The 24,188-nt window shown below is 40.1% G+C and overlaps 3 protein-coding genes across 6 annotated transcripts in view; 2 read left to right on the top strand and 1 right to left on the bottom strand.

The window, feature by feature from the left end:
* Positions 1–7,876, bottom strand: part of osbpl6 (oxysterol binding protein-like 6) — a 59,133-nt gene extending 51,257 nt beyond the window's left edge. For 2 of the 4 annotated variants that reach the window (XM_036139332.1, XM_036139335.1), the window contains exon 1: positions 7,547–7,876. The gene's annotated coding sequence lies outside the window, so the exon portion shown is untranslated. Of the gene's footprint in view, positions 1–7,306; positions 7,400–7,546 lie in introns of those variants that run through there. The other 2 variants (XM_036139333.1, XM_036139334.1) reach the window with 2 other exon arrangements.
* A 4,904-nt stretch (positions 7,877–12,780) lies between these two features.
* Positions 12,781–14,277, top strand: LOC105932136 (cytochrome c iso-1/iso-2). The gene is made up of 3 exons (XM_012871148.3): positions 12,781–12,979; positions 13,490–13,663; positions 13,768–14,277. Exons 2-3 carry the CDS (start codon positions 13,495–13,497, stop codon positions 13,911–13,913), a joined length of 315 nt encoding a protein of 104 aa, XP_012726602.2. The 5' UTR covers positions 12,781–12,979; positions 13,490–13,494; the 3' UTR covers positions 13,914–14,277.
* A 1,540-nt stretch (positions 14,278–15,817) lies between these two features.
* Positions 15,818–24,188, top strand: part of pde11a (phosphodiesterase 11a) — a 56,478-nt gene continuing 48,107 nt past the window's right edge. The window contains exons 1-2 of the mRNA XM_036139331.1: positions 15,818–17,283; positions 19,427–19,585. Coding sequence (XP_035995224.1) covers positions 16,453–17,283; positions 19,427–19,585 — 990 coding nt within the window. The 5' untranslated portion in view covers positions 15,818–16,452. The remainder of the gene's footprint in view (positions 17,284–19,426; positions 19,586–24,188) is intronic.

Raw genomic sequence — 24,188 nt, 5'->3', positions numbered from 1 at the left:
TTTATCCACTTCTTTGAGTTCTTATGTTACAAAAAAAAGAACAATAGTAAAACATAAACTGAAGTTTCTGGCTCTAACATGACAAAATGTGATAACGGTCAAGTGTGTGAATACCCTTACAAAGCACTGTACTTTAAGCCAATTTCTGATTTACCTTTAACTAGATTATAGATTTTATATGCAGTAAACCGTAAAACCCAATCGCCAAGAAAACAAAATAAACCCTCAGTCATAAATTTGACAAACTGAAAAGTTTCTCTGCTGTTCCGTTGGACAGCAAAGCTGCTCCGTCTTTTGAAAGCTATGGCGGGTCCGAGAAGCGTCCGATCAGGACCGTGTGAGTCATAAGCTCATTGTTCTTAATCCAGTCATCATGAATGCGGTCCACTCAGAAGGAAGACAGAGCAGCTCACATGAATCCACCATAAAAGCTCTGCCAAAACACTTCATCATCTAGCCATTTCACACCAACCCGACTGATTTTTTTTTTTTTTTTGCTAATTGCTTTGGATGTCTGAGATTTTTAATACACTTTTTTTTTTACATTGTTCTAAAAAGGAAAAACGGGATTTTGTATTTGTCTTCTCATTGATTTTTAACATTGTTCATGTGGAGCTGTCATTTACTGCTCTTACTGCCATTATTGCTTCTCCAATCAATAGCATTCATTCTCCAGGATGATGGATGAGCATCTGCTAGCCGCCACAGACATTTCCCATGTGTGAAGAATAAACCTCCATAAAAATGGAGAAGTCTTTTTAGTCGCACCAAAAAAAAAAAAAGCCCCTTAAATGACAAAAACGACCTGGGGGGCATCAAGAAAGGCTTCCGACCTAAAGCAACCAGTCAGCTTACTGCTTGAACTCATTTCAGAAGCTGCATTTAACAAAGCAAATTACCCATAGTAGCATTTAAGATCATGTTACACCATCAGGATCCTTCGGTTGTGCAAAGCAACAGTAGCAATAGCATGCAACAGAATGAGGCAGTTATCCTTTGTGTTTGCATTTTCCAAGCGCCTAATAGAACAGACAGAACAGAAACACATTAAATGTCCCACCGTGGGGAAATTCAGGTGTCACAGTGACAAAAAAAAAAACCCCGCTGCACTAAGATTTTATAGAAAATAAAATGTCCTCAGACAGTAAAGAAAGGGATCTTCCACAACCAGCTATGAGCCTTTGTGGAAATTTCAGTCATCTAACGGCTTGATTGAGCTTAAATTCAATCTAATAACGTAATGTAATGCAGCTGCTCCTTGCTAAGGAAGCAGGATGGATATGATAATTATTTTAACTGCCGTTAACAGTGTTTATCTGCGCTCTCACCCCCGTGTTAGTGGAGCAAGACTTCCTGAGCGAGAGCGTGGAAGGGAAGTTTTAAAACAAATGAGTCATCTTGCAAAAAGCTGTTGTGTAACACATTAAAAAAAAAATTCAAATAAACATAAAGGTCGGCGATACATTAAAGGAAAAAGGAATAGGCATTGACATCTAAAGTAGAAGCGGGTCTGGCGGTCCCATGTGATGGATTGGAGAGGGGGGTGGGTCTATAAACTCTCTTCGCTGCTCTCAAAACTACGTTTGTGTCAGACGTTAGCGATTGGCGAGGAGCAGCAGATGATTAGTTTTCCTTGTATTATTTGAGTTAACCTATAGTTGAAACTTGCTTATTTTGACTGTTGTTTGAAATGTTTAATCTGTTATCAGGGCAATTACCCAATATGAGCCAGGTGTACCTAATGAAGTGGCCGGCAAGTGTATTTCAGCGTGTAAAACTTAGCATCTTCACTTTGTGCATCTCAAAACAGAGAAATATTTCCTCAATCAACGAAGTGTGACACGTAAATGGTAAATGGTAAATGGTAAATGGACTGAACTTATATAGCGCTTTTCCAGTCATGCTGACCACCCAAAGCACGTCATGTCCTGTTTCGTTTGAGAGGTACAGCTGAAACCAGACATTTACAAATGTATTAAAAAGTGGGGATGCACCGATATCCCAGTTTGGGCCAATTTTGATATCCGATAATATTGCTGCTTTGGCCGATATCTGCTACATCAGTAAGACTGATGCCCAAAAAAATACCACATGGCATACCTCTTCCCCTCCTCCTCCTGAAATGCGTACACAAATGGCAACAAGATGGAAATAAATATCAGTATTAATATCAGCCCAGGTTTACCTTTTGAACCGATACCGATTAGCTAAAAAAATATTAACATCGGCCGATACCGATGCTAATGTCTTGCATCTCTAATAAAAACTCAAATAGCTTCATTTTCTTTTTACTGTCTGGCAAATAATCAAACTAATGTCCTGCTACAGGTCAGTTAGGATTGCCCAAAAGTGTGTCGTTCACAAATTGTAAAAATAATGAAGCAGAGCATTTTATGGATCTTTTTTTTTTATCACGTTCTCCAAATTTTTTCTAGGAGAAAATCCTAAAGGCAGAACGACTTTTGAGCAATGCTCTGATAACTTTTCATGACATAAGCAAGGCTGTAGATAAAGTACCAGTAAATAATAAACTAAATTAATATGATGAAAAAGGATAGTTTGACTACTATGACACAGAAGTTAGGGTCTATACAGAGTATAGCGAGAGGGATTGCTGCTCTCTCCACAGTGGGCTTTTGCTGAAAATGCACTGTGAAGGAAGACGAGACTATATTGCTTATATCCAGATGGTCTATGTAGCGTTTTAATTATGCTTTTGTGTATTACAGTAGGTTATTTTTCAGCCGTCTCTCATATTTTTCTACAGCGCTTTGTTAAACAACGTGCCTGCGAGCCTTTTTATAATTACTTTATGAAAAGAAAAACACATCGAGATAAATAGTGTATATCGGCATTCAGCCAAATATCGAGATATTATTTTTGGTCCATATCGCCCAGCCCTGGTTGCTGACAAAGGAGAGAAAGAGAGAAACAGTCAAAGCCGTGAAGGAGCACTATCATTGGTTTTGGTGTGAACCAAGCCCAGCCAGGCAGGTAAAGCATGATATTAAACAAATGAGTGAAGATGTGAAACTATATCTTGATATACAGCTGCTGCTTGTTAAATGCGACATGAATGCTGATGGCATTACTCATTACCAACATGTAATAGGATAGAGCTAGGTGGTAACTGCGCTGTAACGGGAGCAGAATGACAGCCGTCCTCGTGTTTTCACCACATACAAGAGACACGACCTCGCAGTATTGACCTGATGCTATAAAGTGAAACAAGTTTGCTGATCCCACACACTGTTGCATAATTAAATGGGGCAACAAAAGCAGCCCCGTGTCCTTATATTATATTACTGGGTCTTAAAAGACAAGCCCTGTTTGGATACGCAACTGGCTAATAATGCAAATCAATAGATCCTGACCTTTTGCCTAAACGTACGATATTAGGCTAAATTAGTGTAGATATTGTGTGACATTTACATGCAGTCAGCAGCGCATCCCTTTAAACTAGGCTTCCCTTTTTTTTTTTAAACAGCACCAGCTGGACAGAGCCAGTTTGTCCCGGGCTGAATACATTACATCATCAAGGTAGAGCTCAGCATAACACGTTGAAAGCCTTTTTAAAGTACTGCCTCGTTTTTTACCCATAATAAAAAGTGTGCATAAAACAAGAAAAGAGGTCAGACCCTACATAAACAACAATCTTAATGATTTTAGGTTTTTGCGTTTCATAGCTTCAGGACATATACAATTTTCCATAATAGGGTTAAGATTAAAATACCAGCGTGATTTGGGCTGCCCTACTTAGATGTTATTTAGATGTAAAAGAGACTTGATCTGGATGATCTGTAGTTCCTAAATTTCACTCAAAACAGGAAAAACCAAAGGTGACCGTCATTTTGCATTTTTTTTTTTCCTATTTATTTTTTCCGGGCACAAGGAGGAGCTGTCTCTCATTATGTTTCTTGCTGACCATAAGCCACTTTGTTACCGCCATTAGTCAAATTTGCCTTAATCCTATTCCTGTAGTACATCGCAATCACTAAACTCTAGTTCAGGTGCAGGAGGCGGGCAACAAGGGGACTGAAAGCGAAAGTAAATGGACTGAATTTATAGAGTACATTTCTAGTCATACTGACCACTCAAGGCACTCTACAACATAGCCACATTCACCCAATCGCACTCACTAACACGCATATACACCTATACGTAGATCGGTAATTACCCTCTAATATAGAAAGGATTCCTGGATCAACGTGTCCTTCTATGCTCATATTGTGTCTCTGCTCTGTCTTCTCTGACCCCCAGTCGTTTGAGGAAGATGTCCATTCACCCTGAGCCTGGTTCTGCTGGAGGTTTTCCTCTCCACTGTCGCTTCATGCTTGCTCAGTATGAGGGATTGCTGCAAAGCCATGGACAATGCAGACGACTCTCCCTGTGGCTCTACGCTCTGTCAGGAGGAGTGAATGCTGCTTGTCAAGACTTGATGCAATCTGCTGGGCTTCCTTAGATAGGAAACTTTTTGACCAATCTGTCTGTATGATTTGATTTGAATTTAACTTTGCAAAGTGTCTTGAGATGACATGTGTTGTGAATTGGCGCTATATAAATAAAATTTAATTGAATTGGTAGGCAGTTTGGGGTTAATTGCCTTGCCCAGGGGCACATCAACATGCGACAGGGGGAAGCTGGAATCAAACCCACAATGTTCCGGTCGCCCTTCCTGACGCAATCAGGATTTGAACCCGGGTTCACATCAAACATGCGGTCTTAGCCCGCTGCCAGCAGACAATACATGCTACTAGCCCACTATGAACACGTGGCAATTTAAATTTAACACCCTCCCCACATGCACGCAAGCAGTGCTTTTCAAATGCAACGTCCAAAACATTTGATATTGCTATTTGATGTTTTGTACAGGTCTGTATTTAATCGTCTGGCCCAGAACGAGTATCAGAACCCCAAATGTAGAAACTGGGTGTAATATAGGGATGGGTGAGAAAGACTGAAGGTTTTATCACAATAATTTAAGGCATTTATTCTAATAATGAAATTGATGGTAAATGCGAGGCAAAGAGTGTTTTTTTATTATTAGCATAAATATCATCTTGTGGCAATCCATCTGTCACTGCATACGGTCGGAGCCCGATAAACACAAATAGTGCTCCAGAAATGTGGCCGGCCCAAGGCACATGCATCTGCTAAGGCCCCCATACCATCAGGAGTCTCACATCAATGGATAACTTCAGATGGTTTAAAATAATAATTCAATATTTAAAGGATAAGTTTACTTTGTAAAAGTACGAGCAATAGTTCTTGTTTGATTGCTGTGTTAACATAGTTAGAATCTGAGGTTAAAGGTTTAAGATTTTTCTTGTAGTTGAGCTCAGTTTGTTCACAAATACATTCAGTTAACTGTGACTGCTTTTAGGCTCGGCAACTTTTATTCTTGTCCCTCTTTCCACCAATTTCACATTGAAACATTGTTAGTGGTGGCGATGATCTTAACAAGTCAGCCCTGGACCGACCCATTATCAAACGGACCGCTTCACAGAGCCAGGTGCAATCAGTAGTATTGAGCCGCTAACCAAGATGTGATCATTTCATTTCATCATATTTTCAATAAAACTGACATTTACAGATGTTTTAGTTGCCTGTCCCTAAAATTGCCACGGAGGCCGACAGTCATCTAAAATGTGTTCCCACGTCTCTCCTCAAAGTCCATCATAAATGTGCAGCTGTGTTGAGACGTGGCGACTCTGAAGACCACAGCGTGTTGTTCACACGAGTTTCCTACAACTCAACCTAACTCTTTTTCTCCGTATAAACGGGGCCATTGTTAGTCCTGGAAAATCACATCAGGGTTTAAACTTTCCTTTAAATGAAAAAAAAACTATTTCACCAAGTTTGCATTGATTGATTAGCAACAAATGTTTCATTTAACAGGCTCAGTTGAAAAGACGTTGGCTCAGAGACCTCACCTTTGGTCACGAGTCTGTAAAAATTTTTTTAAATAAAAATACTATGAGCTCTGGAGAAAAAACAAAAACAAAAAACAACACTTGGATTTTTGTGCTATTATTAGATTATAATACAAACAACTTAAAAAAATTAAAAACTATGTGAGCATCATGTTGTAGAGGGTATGGTCGGGTTATCAAGGTGTACCAAAGTTTTAAAAAGTTACAGTTTCAAAATTGCGCACTAATCCTGTGAGTTAAATTTACCAGAGCTGCAAACTGTCGGTCAGCTGGCTGAAAGAAGCCTCTTACGTTTATCCCTCGCTTACATTTGTCTGGTTGGTGAATATGTCCGTCCACATGTAATACGGACAGCCATGGGCTGGAAATGTACAGAGCAAGCCCATCACGGTCGGCTGCTAAGCAGATGACAGCGGGCGCAATGTGGCTAATTAACCAGTTAATAACATCTTGTTATGTTTGTGTTACTCTTTGAACAGCTGAGCTACAATAATGCATAATAGCTTGTGCAATAAGCCCTAACAAAAAAAAGTGACTAAATGCAGAAAGAGTTTAGATCTATATATCAAAATCAGAAGTTATCAACAATATTATTGCACCTGCAGTAAACAGTAGGTTGTAGCAGCAAAACAAACGATCAGATTAAGTTGGACATTTTGTTTTAACCTTTAATTATGAGGCGATTTTTTTACTCAGCGTTAGCGTCTCATGCCGCCCGTGCCTTTATTATTGGCCATGTCCAAAAGACATGACCTAAATGAGATGAGAACACTTGACAGGATGATTTTTTCCACCCCCGGGCAGGGCTGACCAATACATCAGGGAATCAATCATCACTGCCGATCAAACAGGCGTCCATCCAAAGGGGACGTTGGGTACGAACCACCCAGACCTTTCATACCTCTCTGATCTTCTGTAGTTGTTTTTTTTGTGTGTGGTTCAGGACGATCATGACTAACTGCAGTGTCACTGGCTGACCTTCACTTTAAAAAAGCAGGCTGGATGATAGTGGGAAGAGGGGGGACTTTTTAAAATGATCATTATTAGCTACTATCCAAACACCAGCAACAGAATGAGTTGGGTTCGTGGGATTATAAATGCAGAATAATGATCTTATGCATTAATAGATGAGACGTGTGGGGAAATAAACGCAGAACTCGTCATATATATATATATATATATATATATATATATATATATATATATATATATATATATATATATGTATAAAAACATGTAAATGTAACAATGACGCATCATCATTACATCATCAAAGTCCGTTTCCGAGTTGGTTGGTTGGATGGTGAGTTACTCCAATTTAAGAGCATCCATGTTGTCATGGATGCTTGACGGGCGCTGATTTGGTTACATACTGGAGGAGTTTCACCATCCCGGCTGCGGGCTGCGTGAGAGGCGGCTGCGCTGCGTGGTCATGTCTGACTGGTCCTCGGTGATTCACTCGGGATGCAAATACAAAAAAAAAAGAAAAAAAAAAAAAAGATGAGAAGCTCTCGGTGCATGTGGGCTAAAACGGATCCCCGCATCCAGTCACCCCGTCGCTAACGGAACATGAGCGGCGCTATGAATCGGAGAGAAAAGCTTGGCTGCCTTACCACAGATGCGCCCTGGTCACCATGTCTTCACAGTTCTTGGCGCAGGAAACAATTGAGGGGGTCTTCCTTGACTGGCCAGAGAATCCCCGCTCCTCGGGGACAACCTGCTCACATCGGGCTCTACCTGTATAATATCATTATTTCACATCGTGAAGCTCTTGCGCTTTACGGAAGCAAATAAAAAACAACAACAATAATCACCGTGGGAAGTGCAGGGAGAGAGAAAGAGGAGGGGAAAAAAACTGCTGTGTTAGTCCGTTTCCTTGAATGCGGGGCTGTGATGCTCAGCTCGTCTCTCAACTGCACCCCGGCGGTCGGTCGCTCCTCCCTGCAGCAAGATCGGCTTTAGGCGCGGAGCAAAGCGCGGAGTGGATCCAGCGCGGGCGGCCGGCGAGCGAGCGCCAAAACGCGGAGCTGGAGCTGAGGACAAAGCTCGGACTGGGTTTGAGGCTAGAATCAGTCAAGATTGCTGGAGCAATTTGCATTAAACTCTTTTAGGTGGATTTTAGACCCAACTCCTTTAATTTTTCCTATTATTAAACGCTGGATTAAAAGGGGATTTTTTTTTTCTTTCCTTCTTTCTTCAGCATCACTGTGAGTCCAAGCAAACGTCCAAATCCAAAGTATGACTTGGCCAGAAGAAAATGGAAGTTTTGGAATATAGTAGCCAGAGGTCAAAACAAAATCTGATATAAAAACGGAGACATCCAGAGAACTCAAAGGTAGATCCGTCAAGATGTAGGGTGCTGAGATGCTACAAATAATTCAATTCAATTATTTATATAGCGCCAAATCATGAAACATGTCATCTCAAGGCACTTTACAAAGTCAAGTTCAATCATATTATACAGATTGGGTCAGATTATACAGATTGGTCAAAAATGTCCTATATAAGGGAACCAGTTGATTGCATCAAAGCCCCGACAAGCAGCATTCACTCCTGGCGAGGCGTAGAGCCACAGGGAGAGTCGTCTGCATTGTACATGGCTTTGCTGCAATCCCTCATACTGAGCAAGCATGAAGCGACAGTGGGAAGAAAAACTCCCCATTAACGTGAAGTAAAAACCTCCAGCAGAATCAGGCTCAGTATGAACGGTCATCTGCTTCGACCGACTGGGGGTTACAGAAGACAGAGCAGAGACACAACAAGAGAGACAAAAAAGCACAGAAGCACACATTGATCCAGTAATCTGTTCTACATTAGATGGTAGTAGCGGGTGAGCCGTCTTCTCTGGATGATGTCACAGTTAACAGAACGCCAGACCAGGTGTACCTACTATGAAGAGAAAAGAGAGAGAACAGAAAGTTAAAGCAGAAATGACGACACACAATGCATAATTGAAGAACAGTAGAAGTCTATAGAGTGAGAAAATTAGACCCTGATGTCCTCCAGTAGCCTAAGCCTATAGCAGTAAAACTATAAAAGTAGCTCAGAGTAACATGAGCCACTCTAGTTATAAGCTTTGTCAAAAAGGAAAGTTTTAAGATTAGTCTTAAAAGTAGACAGGGTGTCTGCCTCACGGACCAAAAAATAAGACTGGAAACAGAAATTAAGTTGAAATTTAGTTAAAGCATACATGCACTTATCCGTCCATCCATTATCTGTACCTGCTTATCCGTGTAGGGTCACGAGGTGGGGTAGTGTCTATCTCCAGCAGTCATGGGCCTGGACACGTCACCAGTCCATCGAAGGACAACACAGAGCCATTACGGACAGGCAACCATGCACACCCTCACTTACACCTAAGGGCAATTTAGAGAGACCTTTAGAAGAGGTCCACAAAAGAAGTTCCAAGAACCCGGAAGTACACATGTATAGAGAGAACGTGCAAACCACATCCAGGAAGACCCAAGACCGGAATTTAAACCCAGGACCTTCTTGCTGCAAAGCAGCAGCACCGACTACACTATGGTAAACCACGTGTGTACACGTGTGTCATCTGTCTTGACTTATTTTCATTTTACATGCTGTCCACTCAGATTGGTTCATTTTCCAGTGTAATCCAACAGGACACATGTCACATTAAAGGTGAGAAAGGTTTTTGATTGTTTTATGCAATAACAGCCTTACATTTCTCTGCTGGACATTTGATTACCAGTTTTCCAATAATAAAAGAAAAGCCATCGTACACGTCAAAAAAGGAATATGCAACAACATTAATCACTTTTAAAAGATAAGCAGAGGCTCTTGTAAAGGAAATGAGAGAAGTTGAATTAACATGACTTTAGTCAGATCGATATATCAGCTTGACAAAAATGTGTACGTATAATATGCAGCTTTGATTATATAAAATGTTTTCGTGCTGCATGAAATTACACTCATTAGAAAGCTAGCAAAGTGTAATCAAACTCCAAATTTGAATTATCTAAAGGAACTGTAGTGATGTACTTTATTTGTGTATGTCACGTGTATATTTCATGTAAATAAATAAAATTTGCCCTGAAAACAGCGTTATTGATCAGAAAAGCTTCAAAGGGGACACATCATGCAAAATCCACTTTTTAGCCCTTTAACACATTTTGTTGTGTACTTGGAGTCTCTAGGAGTTCAGAAAATTTTATTGTAGTTTGTCCAGGTGCTGCGTAGATAATTTTTTGTTCTTTTTTTTAGTCATATTTTTTAAGCCATTCCGTTTTCTTTGTTTTCCGTTACGTTATTTTTAAACTATTATGTCATGGTATTTACTGCTAAACAAGGTCATGGACTTCCAGCTTCCAAGTCTTGTGAATCTGCCATTTTTTATTTCTCGGAGCGATTTTGTAGTCCAAGCTCAAGGAAGCCAAAGCTACAACTGTGTAAGTCATCTGTTTTTCATGACGCCCCCCCCTCCAGCAAACTCCAAAAATGGCCGAACACGGTAGAGTGGAACCCTCTGCGACCTGGAGGGGGCCGGGGAGTGAAGGGTCTTCTTTAGATTTAAAGAGACAGCACCAAAACCAGTTGCTCTCAGTCATTCCTCAGCAGAGGGGTAAAAAGGGGGAAAATGGGGGTAAATTAACAAGAAGTTCAGACCAAAGCATTGCAGTTTTACTTTATTTAGGCCACAACTGAATGATTGTAATGTGAAAAGAAAGAATTTAAAGGCATGATGTGTCCTTTCTAATGCAATATCTTACTTTAGATAAGAAGAAGAAAACAGACAGCCATAACAGAAAAGAAATGTAAGTTTTATTTCGTTTTTACAGTTTAATAATAGCAACAAACATTGCATTTGGCAAATCATAGCAATAAATCTCTCCTGCTTCAAGTCTACAAGATTACTGAAGAAAAATAAAATAGACTAATACCGTTAGTTAGTTGTTGACATTTACAGTTACAGATTAATAAATGCTGAGAAACATTTGTTTATTGATACTGGGAATGATATATGACATGACAAAAGTGGTAAGGCTGATAAATAAAAAAAACAAAATCATGTTGTGTTTTTAAGTCGATTATGTGTTTTAAAAAATAGTCAAAGATTATCAGAAGTAAAATCCTGCACCATGCCCCCTCCTGCTGCACGGCGCTTGATGAGACATTTTCTAAGATTTGCATTGATGGTTTAAAAAGTAAAATGAAAAGAAAGGGTGACTGAACCAACATCATATTTACATACTAATATGGTAAGTAAAAATTTAAATAACTGCAATATAAAATAGTTATTATCTTCCAATCATCATTTTATAGCTTAGTAGTGCAGTCACACGCCCATTTTGGAAACAAGTTCGGAAATTTATACAAGGAAGGCAAATATTTGGCTCTGAAACTGCGTTGTTGCCTAGCAGCAACTCCTAGCGCCCATCTGTACAGCCGGCAGAAAGCAAATGAGACACTTTGTCACAGTAGATTGCAGGTGAGTGCCTCTACCTGGCATGCTTGCAAAGAGAGAAGGAGAGAAAAGCTAGATGTCAAAACAAAATGTTTTATTTTTAAGAGCATTGGGAGTCCTGCTTATAATAGACGATACAAAATAAAAAAATAGCAATAATAATAATAATAATAATAAAATTATATATATGTATATATATTTGAAAGTTAATGAACTATAAAATTCAGAATTCTAGGGCTATGTGTGCTCATCAATTTACATAAAAATGTAAAAATGTCCCACCTATTTCTGGTTCTTTCCAGCAGGAAGAGAAAAAAAAACTAAGAATTTGTTTCGTTTTAATCATTAACATGGTTTTGCTGTTTTTAGAGGAAGACACAGCCAGCCATGAAATCCCAAATCCAACAACAGTCGCAGCAGGGGCGGTTCTAGACAGGGGCCAACAGGGGCCCATGCCCCTGTAGAAATGGTCCTGGCCCCTGTTATGGCCCCTGTACTAAGACATAAGACATAAGATTAAATACACTTCTCATAATTATTTGCAATGGCAAAGAAACCATAACTGATTGGTTACTTTGACCATTTTTTTTTTTTTTTTACCTATACAGTTTTACTCTAAGAAGGGTTTAAAAATTAAGATGTTTCACGTTTTAGCTTTAGCCGGATTGAGTTGGGGGCAAAGTTTTCAACTCCTAGATCAGGGGTCTGAAATCTGCAGTTCCAAAACCACAAGTAGCTCACTTAATATTATTACACAGTTAAATATTGCCATTTTATTGTTTAATTTTTTGTTATGTGCCCCTGTGAAAAAAACACTGGCCCCACCTTGGCCCCCCTGGTAAATTTGGTCTAGAACTGCCACTGAGTCGCAGGCTCACTGACAGTGAATATTTTCAGTTTCACGTAACGCTTGGAAATACCTAAAGGTACTTTTTAGTGTCTTCCCAATTTTACCACTTGTTTGGCAGGGGTGGAACAGAGTTAAACACATTGGTAAATCTGAAGCATTATTTCATTTTCATTTGTGCTAAGGGTGTAAATACTTTCAGGCTTAACTGTGGACAAATATTTATTATACAGCATTCCTTCAGATAAAGAACTGTTTGATAATACAGTGTTGCTGTATTATCAGGCTAAATTTGTTTTTTAGATGGAATCTTTCTGACCCTTAAATCTTTCTTTCTTTCTTTCTTTCTTTCTTTCTTTCTTTCTTTCTTTCTTTCTTTCTTTCTTTCTTTCTTTCTTTCTTTCTTTCTTTCTTTCTTTCTTTCTTTCTTTCTTTCTTTCTTCATACCGCAACGCCTCGTTTAGGAGTTTGCTGCGCGGCGTGTTTTGACGTCATGACGCTCCCTGGCTCGTATCGGCGCTGACAAGCGTTTTATCAATGACTTCTGACAGTTTGACCTTGTTCCTCTGACATTGCCTGGCGCGGATGATGAAACGTCAGCTGACTGATGACGCGGAATTCCGAGTAACTTTTTTCAGAGGAGGAAGCACGTTTTTTTTTTTTTTCTCGATCACGTAGACTACGAAGCCGGCGGCCGGTCGTGGGACAAAAGCGAGGAAGTTAGAGGTTACCTTCTGAATCCACCTGTTTTGGCGCTATAACTAAAACCACAAGGTAAGACGAGAATTAAAAGGTTGGGGGTTTCTGGTGGTTGGTTTCCTTGTTCCGCCCTGTTGAGTTTTAAACTAAAAAAGGGCGACTTAGATCTGGATTTGTCACTTCCTACCTACAACGTGGCCTAGTACCCGGTGTGAGCCGTTTTCCTTCAAATAAAGTACATTTGAATCAAATGTTGATATAGATTGCTTTTATATACATATTAGTTGTTGATAAACTTAATTATTTTTCTTCATGTTTTAACACAAGAGGCTTTTTTTTAAAAAAATTTTGAAAACACCTATATTTTGCTGTAGCTTTTTTTTTCTTTTATTTTCCTTGAGCTTTAAATAATCTGAGGTCCAGAAACGTCATAGTTACTGCTTTGGTTTCATATTTGGATCACTTCCATGAGTTTTTAATTTCTTTTTATAAAGTCGTTTTGAAACAGGTCAGATATCGCCCCCTAATGGCCTACTGATATATTACTTTTTAAATGAGAAAAAAATGTGTGTTATTCCCTCCCAGAAACTATGGGCGACATCGAGAAGGGAAAGAAGACATTCGTCCAAAAGTGTGCCCAGTGTCACACTGTGGAAAACGGTGGGAAGCATAAAACTGGACCCAACTTATGGGGCCTCTTTGGCCGCCAAACAGGCCAGGCACCCGGCTACTCTTACACGGATGCCAACAAAACCAAAGGTAACTACCGTTTACCGGGTATAAGCATTATTATTAGCATTATCAGAAATTGTGCTGTTTGACTTTCTGTGACCTTATTTTGCACTTTTTTTCTGCCATTGCAGGCATTACATGGAATGAAGACACCCTGATGATTTATCTGGAGAATCCAAAGAAGTACATTCCTGGGACAAAGATGATCTTCGCTGGCATCAAAAAGAAGAATGAGCGTGCTGACCTCATCGCGTACCTTAAGTCGGCCACTTCGTAAAACGGCCCTTCCTCTGCGCAGCGTTATCCGTCTTTGTGTCTTAAAATGAACAGCAGAAGCGAATTTTTCATTCCAAACCTGAGGCAGAGCAACCAGCTAAACTGAAGTTTTGATTAAATGGCCACGTTTGCTGGAGCTGTGCATGAAATTCTGATGTCTATTTTTCTTGCTGATGTTTGTAAATGACAACTTCCTGTTTTTTAAACGGGTATATTTTTCTAATATAGAATAATAAAATATGTAATAACTACTGTGCATTCCACATTAGGGAAATGAATCGGACCTCTTGCTGTTATCTATTGTTTTTCTAATTATTTTTGTCTTTGCAATTTTTGTGAGTTGAATAAAACTGACACTAAACTTACATTTTAGGCTTGGCAGGTTGGTTTGTGTTGAGCTGAAGGTGAAGCTATAATGTTTATGTAACAGCTTTAAGTATTGTGGATATTTTTGGAATTGTCTCACTAAAGAGTTATAGCATCTCCAATTTGGCAGTAGGCAGTGTTTTTGGACTTTAAATGTTAGCCTAAAGTTACAAAAGTTGGAACATTCTCCCTTCAAGATAGTAGGATGAAGTGATCAGTATGATCTGTTCTTAAAGAATTAACTTTGGGGTTATAATTTGGTTCTGGTTCGCTTTGAGCAAATCCAATTCAACAAATTTGGATACCATCAAAAAGTTCATTTATTCCAGAAATCCAGGTAAAAAAAATCAAACATTATAGACTGACCAGAGAATGATTTAAATGTTTACTTCTGTTTGTTTTTATGGTTATGACTTAAAGCATTTGCAGAATCACATCAAACAAACTCCTTTAGGACACAAGAGTCTGTCAAGAAATGATAAAGGATTTCATATCAGAGGGACAAGATACTGATTTCATTTCCTGGCAGGACTTGGCACCTCCCCACACAGTACAAAGTACCAACTTTACTGACTAGGGCATCATTGTGCTTGATTGGTCAGAGAGGACTGGCTGGACCTGAACCCCCATAGAGTATTGTGATGAGGAAGATGAGACTCACTGGTGCCAACAATGCAGACAAGCCGAAGGCCGCAATTAAACGGCCTTTTTTAACACCTCAGCAGATGCTGCAGGCTGATCAACTCCAGGCCACGGTGCAGTAATTCATGCAATAGGAACCCTAACCAAGAGTACATGCTCTTCAGTATATAGGCTGACTTGTCAGTTGGCAAATGTTGAAAATCTTTTTATAGGTCTTAAGCTAAGGCAAGTTTATTAAAATTACAAAATAAACACAGAAGGTAATTCTAAATGCATAACAGGAAATTTAAAACGGAGGATCACATTAATAAAACTAAGAAATACAAGGATTGACAGAAAAGATTTATGTTGTCATATTCTCATTCATTGAGTAACTGGATGTTTTTTTATTGGCTGTCATAATCATAAACTTAACAGACGTAAAAGCTTGAACTATCGCATATTGTATGCTTTTTTTTTTAATCAATTACATAAATAACATTCCAAACTAAACTTTACAATGAATATTCTAGTTTATTGAGACGCGCCTTTAAAAATACCTCTGACTGCCTGCTTTTAAAATTTTGCATAAAAGATCAGCGCTAGATCATCTGAGGCAGTGCAACAGCTGGAGTGCTGCGCCCCCTGGCGTTCAAAGGGCGCCTCTGCACGCTGTTCCACTGGTGAGAAAATTAGACTTTCTGACGTACTCGCTCCGCCAATAAACGTCGCTGTTACATAACCTAATGAAATAGACCACTGCACACCAGAAAACTGCGAAAAGTTTGGGATTTAAGAAAGAGATCCTTAATTATTGAGTTTTTCTATCTATCTATCTATCTATCTATCTATCTATCTATCTATCTATCTATCTATCTATCTATCTATCTATCTATCTATCTATCTATCTATCTATCTATCTATCTATCTATCTATCTATCTATTTATCTATCTATCATTGCCTTACTTAGAGCTGAGGTTGTTGCAAGTAGTTATTATTATTATTACTATTATTATTATGCTCGTTGCAATATATGCGTCTTGTGGTATGAATGATCAAATTAATGTATCAAAACTGTACTTAAATGCTCCTGAATTATAGTATCTGTCAAGCTGCCTTCATCAGCATTTACTTGGACTCCCCGTGAGGAAGGCCGATCGCTGAAGCAACCCTGAGCTCCCTGACAGTGTGACGAAGCGAGCATCAGCAGGAGCGAGCCAACCACAGCCCGCGTCATCTGTACAGGAGGACACAAACCACGGGGAGTGCGCAGTGCTGGAGCTGTGCGAGGTGTTTCGGGTGCTCTCACCACTCTCACTTTTGCGCCTACTTAGTTTGCGCTAATTATCCGTAACTAGGGGAGCGATGTCGGGGAAGGTGCGGGCGCGCAAAACGACTCTCCATCCCTCTCCGCACAGAGCAGGACCTGGATATGCAGCTCCAGAGGTTCCCCCCGCGTAGCGCGTCGTGGAAGTTGTTGGCATCTGCGCGATCCTCTTTTCCCAACCCCGTCTGGTAAATCCTCATAGATGGTATTTCTGCGCCCGGTTTTATGTCTTTGGTTCGCCGAGGACCACCCGAAGCGCAAGGCATGGCAGTGTCAAATATGCTGTTCTCTGACGTGGAAAGTTTCCTGGACTCGCATCCCGACCTGTTCGAGGACTACCTGAACAGGAAGGGCAATTACAGCATGGTGGAGAAATGGCTCAAGAACCATCGGGCGAGCAAGGGTCCGGCGGCCGCGGCGCCCAGCGCGGAGCCCCGGGAAGAGAAGGGCAACGCGTGCAAGGACAGCTGGGCGAGCAGGAGCGACGGTCTGCAGCGGAGAGCCTCGCAGAAGGAGCTGCGCAAAACTTTCGCAAGGTCCAAGGCCATCAACGCGAACAGGACCTACGACGAGCATGTGAACTCCAGGGCGCAGGAGCCTCTGACCAGCATGAGGAGGAGAGCTCTGCTGAGGAAGGCGAGCTCCCTTCCCCCGACCACTGCGCACATCCTGAGCGCGCTGCTGGAGTCCAGAGTCAACATCCCCCAGTACCCGGCCACGGCCGTGGATTTCAAGTATTACCTCAAAGAGCACAGCGAGAGGGAGTTCTTCCTGGAGCTGGTGAAAGACATCTCCAACGACCTGGACCTGACCAGTCTCAGCTACAAGATCCTGGTGTTTGTCTGCATCATGGTGGATGCGGACCGGTGCTCCTTGTTTTTGGTGGAGGGCACTGGCAACAAGAAAACGCTGGTGTCCAAATTCTTTGACGTGCACGCGGGCACCACCGTTCTGCCCTCGATGAACTCGGATGAAGTTCAGGTTCCGTGGGGGAAAGGGATTATTGGCTACGTGGCTGAGCATGGAGAGACGGTGAACATCCCAGACGCCTATCAGGTACCCGCTCCTTTAACTGCGAATGAGCGCATGTGCCTACTTTATCTCTCACACCTCTGATGAGAGGCCAGGCAGCCCAGGCAACCACAAACCTCCTTTTATGTGAGAGAGCAACACAGAGTTGCGCATAATGAAGTGGAATAAAAAGAGTACATGGTTTAGAACTCTGTTTTTTTTTACAGATAAAAACCTGAGCTATATGTGCATGTGTGTCTAGTCCCCCTAAACCAAAACGTTATAAAACCACACTTTATCACAATAACATTTCACATTTACTGACTCTCTGCTCTATTTTACATAAAAGCTTGCAATCAGTCAAGTTGGATAGAGACCATCAGTTAACAGTTTTCACACCTGGCCGCAGATTCAGAGCTGGACTTTGACTAGGCCATTACAACAAACGGATAGGCTTTGATGTGGCGCTGTGGCAGGTTTGAGTCTGTTTGCCGCATGTTATTCCTCTTTTCTCTTCATTCATTGTCTAGCAACTGCCAAATAAAGGCAACTGGAGCCACACAATCAAAATGCAATGAATAAGCTTTGATTTAGGCTATTTCTTTAAGCTCTCGCTGTATGTCTAGGGTCGTTGTCCTGTTGGAAAGTGAATAGGACCAGTCTAGAAGCGTCCCGCATCACGATGCTGCTGCTACCCAGGTGGTGTTGTTGGAAATGCTATGTTCAGGGTGATTTGCTGTGCGGGCTTCCACCACATACAGCGTTGTGCAAATCAGTCAAAAAGTTTGATATTGGTATCATCAGACCAGAGCACATGCTTCCACATGTACTTTTTTACTTATGCACTTTACTTATACATACACTTATAAATAATATTTATATCCTGTATAGCACTTCTGGATAGATGCAAACCACATTTCGTTGCTTTGTACTTGTGACAGTGCAATGACAATAAAGATGAATTCTATTCTATTCTATTTTTTTTTTAGAACTTAATTTTACTACGTTTTTAACATCTGAGCAACTCACACAATCACACCTAAGATAAATAAATAAAAAAAAATGTTAACACATCACGGTGAGTGCTTGCAAGTTTTTAAAATACTTTTTTTAACCTATGTTTTATTTAAACCCTTAAATGGGGTGTGAATTTCATAAGTTTGATTTTTTTTAGGTTACCATGTTGCTCTGTATTGTGATGTAAGTGTATGGGTCCCTGGTTATGAGCTGCATAGCTTCAAAGTTAGCCCTTTTACACACTGTTCGTCATTAATTGTACAATGTAAATATTTCTGTTTGTAAATAAATTAAATAAAATGAAATGAATGAAATAAAGTCCTGTCATGGCGACAGACTCTCCCACCTAAACTGTGGATCTCTGCAGCTCCTCCAGAGTTACCAGGGGCCCTATAGCCACTTCTCAGATGAACACCCAGCCTTTCAGTTTAAACGGACGGCCATGTCTTGGTGGATTTTGCACTTGGGCCACACTCTTTTCAATCTTAGTTGTTCAGTTGTACAGTGTGAGATGTACAGTGTATGAGGAAAGGTTTTATTAACTAATCATGCTTTAAACTTCTCCGCGACTTCATTCCTGATCTGTCTGCTGTGTTCCTTGGTCTTCATTCGACAAACCTCTGCGGTCTTCACAGACCAGCTGGAGTCACACTGAGATTAAATTCCATACATGTGGGATCTATTCATTGATTAGGTGACAGAGGAAGGCAGTTGTGTGCATTGGATTATGTTTAGAGATATTAGAGCCAAGGGGGCTGAATATGTATGCACACTACACTTTACAAATATTTATTTTCCAAAACAGAAATGAAAATCTTTTATCCATTTTCCTACCACTTCTCAGTTATGCACTACTTTGTGTTATTTTATCTAACAAAATGTGAAAAAAAAACAAACCTTGAAGTTTTTGGTTGTAGCATGAAAATGCGAATAAGTCCAAGGGTGATGAATATTGCAAGACGCTGTAGGCTTCTTTTCCCATTCTCCTTTAGTTTGCAGTGTTTTATCGGCAATCTAACCAGTTGTGACATCATTATTGCTTTAACCTCATCACCGCTATAGCATTTTCTGGTCCCCTGTCATCTGGGAAGACCAGAAGGGGCAATGCGTGCTTTTTAACAGCAAGTGCTTACAGTGTGTCTTTATTTATTTACGGTGCCCTTGCTGGCAGGATCGCCGATTCAGTGATGAAATCGACAAGCTGACGGGCTACAAAACCAAGTCCCTCCTGTGCATGCCTATTCGCAACAGCGACGGCGAGATCATTGGGGTCGCTCAGGCCATCAACAAGACTTCGAGTAGGGAGCTCTTCACTGAAGACGATGAGAAGGTAATTGTATCATAGCATTTTTACCCCATTATGCCGCCTGGTTCTTGTTTTTCCCCCTCTCATGTTTTGCCTGTAATTCTTTTTTTCTTTTTTTCTTTCTTGTTTCAATAGAAATATCCTGAGGACGTTTTTAGATCAAAAACATTTCCAAGTTGTATATAAATAGAACAGCTGCTTTGAAGTAGAGTGGCCACAAGTAGGACTGGAATATTTCAGTGCTCACAGATCTCGTTGGTCTTCATGTTTTGTCGTCTTCATTGGATCAGGAAGTGGTGAACCACAACATTTTCTCTTAGGGTGTTTTATGTGAAGGAGAAATTACAAGAAGTGGTCTCTTAATGTGTTTGATCATTTAGGCCAGACCAAATAAAATACTTAAAGTCGACGTGTCCCGTGATCTATTTTAGTTTCATTTACAGACATTTTTGAAAGTCCTGTAGAAGACCATCAGTTGAAATAAAGAACAGACATTCGTAATCTTTTGGCTCTAGAACCTAAAACTACTTCGATAGCATATTGTTCTCTAATACCAGGGTTTGTATGCAGTCTGGAAAAGCAAAGACGAGTCTAGAATGTGATTCAAAGTCATTTACAGGTCTGGATGAATATGGGAAACAAAAAGATTTAGGAAAAATATCTTTATTCGCTGTGCCGCTGTCTCAAAGTTCCATCCATCCGTCTGTCCATGCGTCTAGCCGTACACATATCTCTTTGTTTTTAATAATCATTTCCTTCGTTCCTTCCTTCATTCCTTCCTTCCTTCCTTCCCTCCCTTCCTTCCTTCTGAACTAAAATCATTTGCCAGTATTTGAATTTTGGTATCCCCCCCCCCCCATAATTAAGTAAAGACCTAATCTAACTGAGTTTAGTGTAAGATCTTGACATGCAACATGTGCAGAAACCCTTTAACTTCTCCAATTTGTGCCCTGTTGGGTAAAACGGCTCAAAGTGTATAAACCCAAACAAGAATGTAGAAATAAAACGTACGCAAACAGTTGATCATCTTGCTTTGACTGCTGTTTGTTGTTTTTTTTTAACCAAAGAAAACTTATAATGGAGTTAGACACTATTCTACCGTATAAAATTTAATTTACAATTTTATATCTAGCCAATCCCTGTTTGCTTTAAAATGCAAGGTTAAAATTTAGCAAAGAGATTGTTGCACAACTGACTATTAAAAAAAAGGTGCATATTAAAAAGGGCATATTATCATCTGGGTTAAACAGGTACGGACACTTATTGTTGACTACAGCCTCCCAGAGCTCTAAGTGAGACTCCAGACTCGTACTGTTGGTATTACTACACAAAGAGAAGAATAAGCCTGAAGTAATGCTCATACTTTGTGATTCATTTGTGGCATTTCAAGGATGTTACTCAGATTTTTTTAGACAAACGCTGTGCATAGGGTTAGTGCATAACAGGGCTACAAACTGTCATCATTTATTAATGTCAGTGTTGTAACACTTATGAGTTCACAGTCGGAGAGATGTATAAACAAATAAAAAGGGGGATTTTTTTTCCCTCTCATGTTGTCCTCTTTTATGTTTTGTTCTGGTTTGTGACCTACATGCATGAAACATTTTATTCAATATTTTCTGTTTTTGTTTATTTCCTTAGCACCGTAGTCATGCTGTGATTCAGTACGTTGTCTTTTTGCGTTTTCAAAATCGCACAAACCAATAAGTAAACAATCAAATTGGCTCCAGGTGAATTTCAGAACTTCACCCAATCGTATTTGCAATCTACAGTTAAGCCCAAAATTATTCATACCCCTGGCAGATCAAGATTTAATGTAATGTTTTAAGATTTTTTTTTGTACTGGAAAGTAATATTCACATATTAGACTTGTGCAGCCAGAGTCCTGATTTGAATCTGCTACCGAATCGCATGAAGTACTTAAAGATTGAAGCGTCGGCAAGGAGGCCTTCCAGCCTTCTTAGAAACAACAACAAATAACTCCATTAATTTTTTTTATCACACGATAATGATCACACAGCAAACAACTTCAATACACTTTAAAAACAATAATTATTTTTTCAAGTTTGAATTAATTGTGAATTTTCTCAAATCCATTCAATATGTACAAATACTCCTATCTATTTTTTTCTTTATCTTTATTTTGAAATGTCATTTAGCAGGTTACACCTCAGCCATGTGCCTCTTGGAGCCGCTTGTCAGCTTCTGGTAATGTGAGCTGGAAATGTGTCCACTCTCCTTACCAGAAATGGCCAAGTTTAATCTAATTGGTCATCCAGAAGTTTTCAACAAGATTGAGCGTAATGTTCGCTTGCTTCCGTCCATTACGGAATCAGTTTGGATGTGCGTTTGAGATCAGGGTCCGACGGGAACACCCAACTGAAAGGCTTCGGCTTTTCATACATTGGCAGACGCTGGCGAAGCGGTGTCGCTGTCCACAGTGAAGCAATTTTAACATCAGTGTGAACTGAGAGGGCGACGACCAAAAACTACACTCTAGCTCCAAAACTGACAAACTTCACACAGAAAGGCCTGAGCTGGGATTTAGCCCAAGGATTTCCTCCATCTGATAAACATCACATAATTAGCTTGTTCCAAGTTTCTGTGTACGGTTTGAACGTAACTACTCGCTATTAAACTACGTTTGACCAATCCATGTGCGCCATGCGATAAAGACAGACCTAATGACAGAACTTAGTGTCTCTGTTTCCCAGGTAGTCGTCATTAAATGTTTCCCCAGCAGTGTGTGCCACGGAGCGAGAACACTGTGGGAACAGCGCTAATATAAATCCCATCTTTTCTTTTCAGAATCTCACATTGCTTAGCTAAAAATCTGACCTGACTGCAGAGTGGAAAAGCCACTGTGTCAGATATCACTGCACCATTTATGATTAATGACACCAGGAAAGTAGGATTTGTGGGAAAAACTTAGGGAACAATAACTACTCAGCTTTTCATGGAGATTTTGAACTGAAAGTCATACAGACACTTCTCAGATTAACATTGAATAGTTAATTTGTTTCAATAACTATGCTCTTAATGTGAAACCCAAAAATTCTAATGAATAATGGGTTGCAGCAGCTAATAAAAACACAAAATGAGGTTTCTGAAAAGCTTAGAATATTACGTAAGACCAATGAAAAAGCTTTTTTTACTCGAAAAATGTTATGCTATGGGCATCTTATTGCCTGTAAAATTACAGGCAAGGCTTTTGACTTCAAAATTGGCCAGGAGAAGCCACTAAATCAGATCACTGCTAAAGAAGCTAGATGACCCAGAGTGTTGTATCCAAGCTTTATAAATGGAAAGTTGAATGGAAGGAAAAGCTCTGGTAGAAAAAAGGTACACAAGCAGAATTGGATAACTGTAGTCTTCAATTCAATTCAATTCAATTCAATTCAATTCAATTCAATTCAATTCAATTCAATTCAATTCAATTCAATTCAATTCAATTCAATTCAATTTAATTTTATTTATATAGCGCTAATTCATGAAACATGCCATCTCGAGGCACTTTACAAAGTCAAATCAATCATATTATACAGATTGGTCAAAAAATGTCCTATATAAGGGAACCAGTTGATTGCTTCAAAGTCCCGACAAGCAGCATTCACTCCTGGAGAACCGTAGAGCCACAGGGAGAGTCGTCTGCATTGTCCATGGCTATGCAGCAATCCCTCATACTGAGCAAGCATGAAGTGACAGTGGAAAGAAAAAACACCCATTAGCGGGAAGGAAAAACCTCCAGCAGAACCAGGCTCAGTATGAACGGTCATCTGCCTCGACCAACTGGGGGTTACAGAAGACAGAGCAGAGACACAAGAAGAGAGACAAAGAAGCACAGAAGCACACATTGATCCAGTAATCTGTTCTACATTAGATGGTAGTAGCGGGTGATCCGTCTTCCCTGGATGATGTCACAGTTAACAGAACGTCAAACCAGGTGTACCTACTATGAAGAAAAAAGAGAGAACAAAAAGTTAAAAGCTGAAATGACGACAGTCATTTCAATGTAATGCAATGCAAAACTGGAGAACAGTAGAAATCAGTAGAGTGAGAACAATAGACCCTAATGTTCTCCAGTAGCCTAAGCCTATAGCAGCGTAACTATAGAAGTAGTCTTGTAGCCATTAGTCAACAGTTTGAGGTAGATTCACAGAGTGTGAACTGAAGTTGGACCTGGTGCTTTAACATACTCAGAACATGAACCACAACTGAGGCACAAAGTCCAAGTTGGTGGAGTTTCCCCAGTCATTGGGCCTCCCTCTGCTGACAAGCCCAATCAATCAGCGGATTTCATTTTTAAGCAGGACTTGGCCCGCCCAGGCTCCCAAACTTGCCTTTTTTTATTGGTCTTATGTAATATTGAAATTTCCTGTGAAACAGAACTTTGTGTTTGTTATTAGCTGGAAGCCAGAATGATCAATTTCAACAGAAACTGAACTGAATTACCGAACTAAAAAACAAACTTTGCAATGAGATGCGGTTGTGTGATCAATAACACCAGAACATAAGGCTCAACGGTAAAGTTTAGGATTCATAGCCAATGCGGATGTTCATGGAGTGTGGAGGATATTTGACTTCATTCAGACGTAGCCACGTACAGAAACGAGTCATGGACAGGCGT

Source organism: Fundulus heteroclitus, chromosome 7 (assembly GCF_011125445.2).
Source record: "Fundulus heteroclitus isolate FHET01 chromosome 7, MU-UCD_Fhet_4.1, whole genome shotgun sequence".
NCBI lineage: Eukaryota > Metazoa > Chordata > Actinopteri > Cyprinodontiformes > Fundulidae > Fundulus > Fundulus heteroclitus.
Note: the sequence above shows the minus strand (reverse complement) of the source record. Positions and strands in the feature narration are given on the sequence as shown.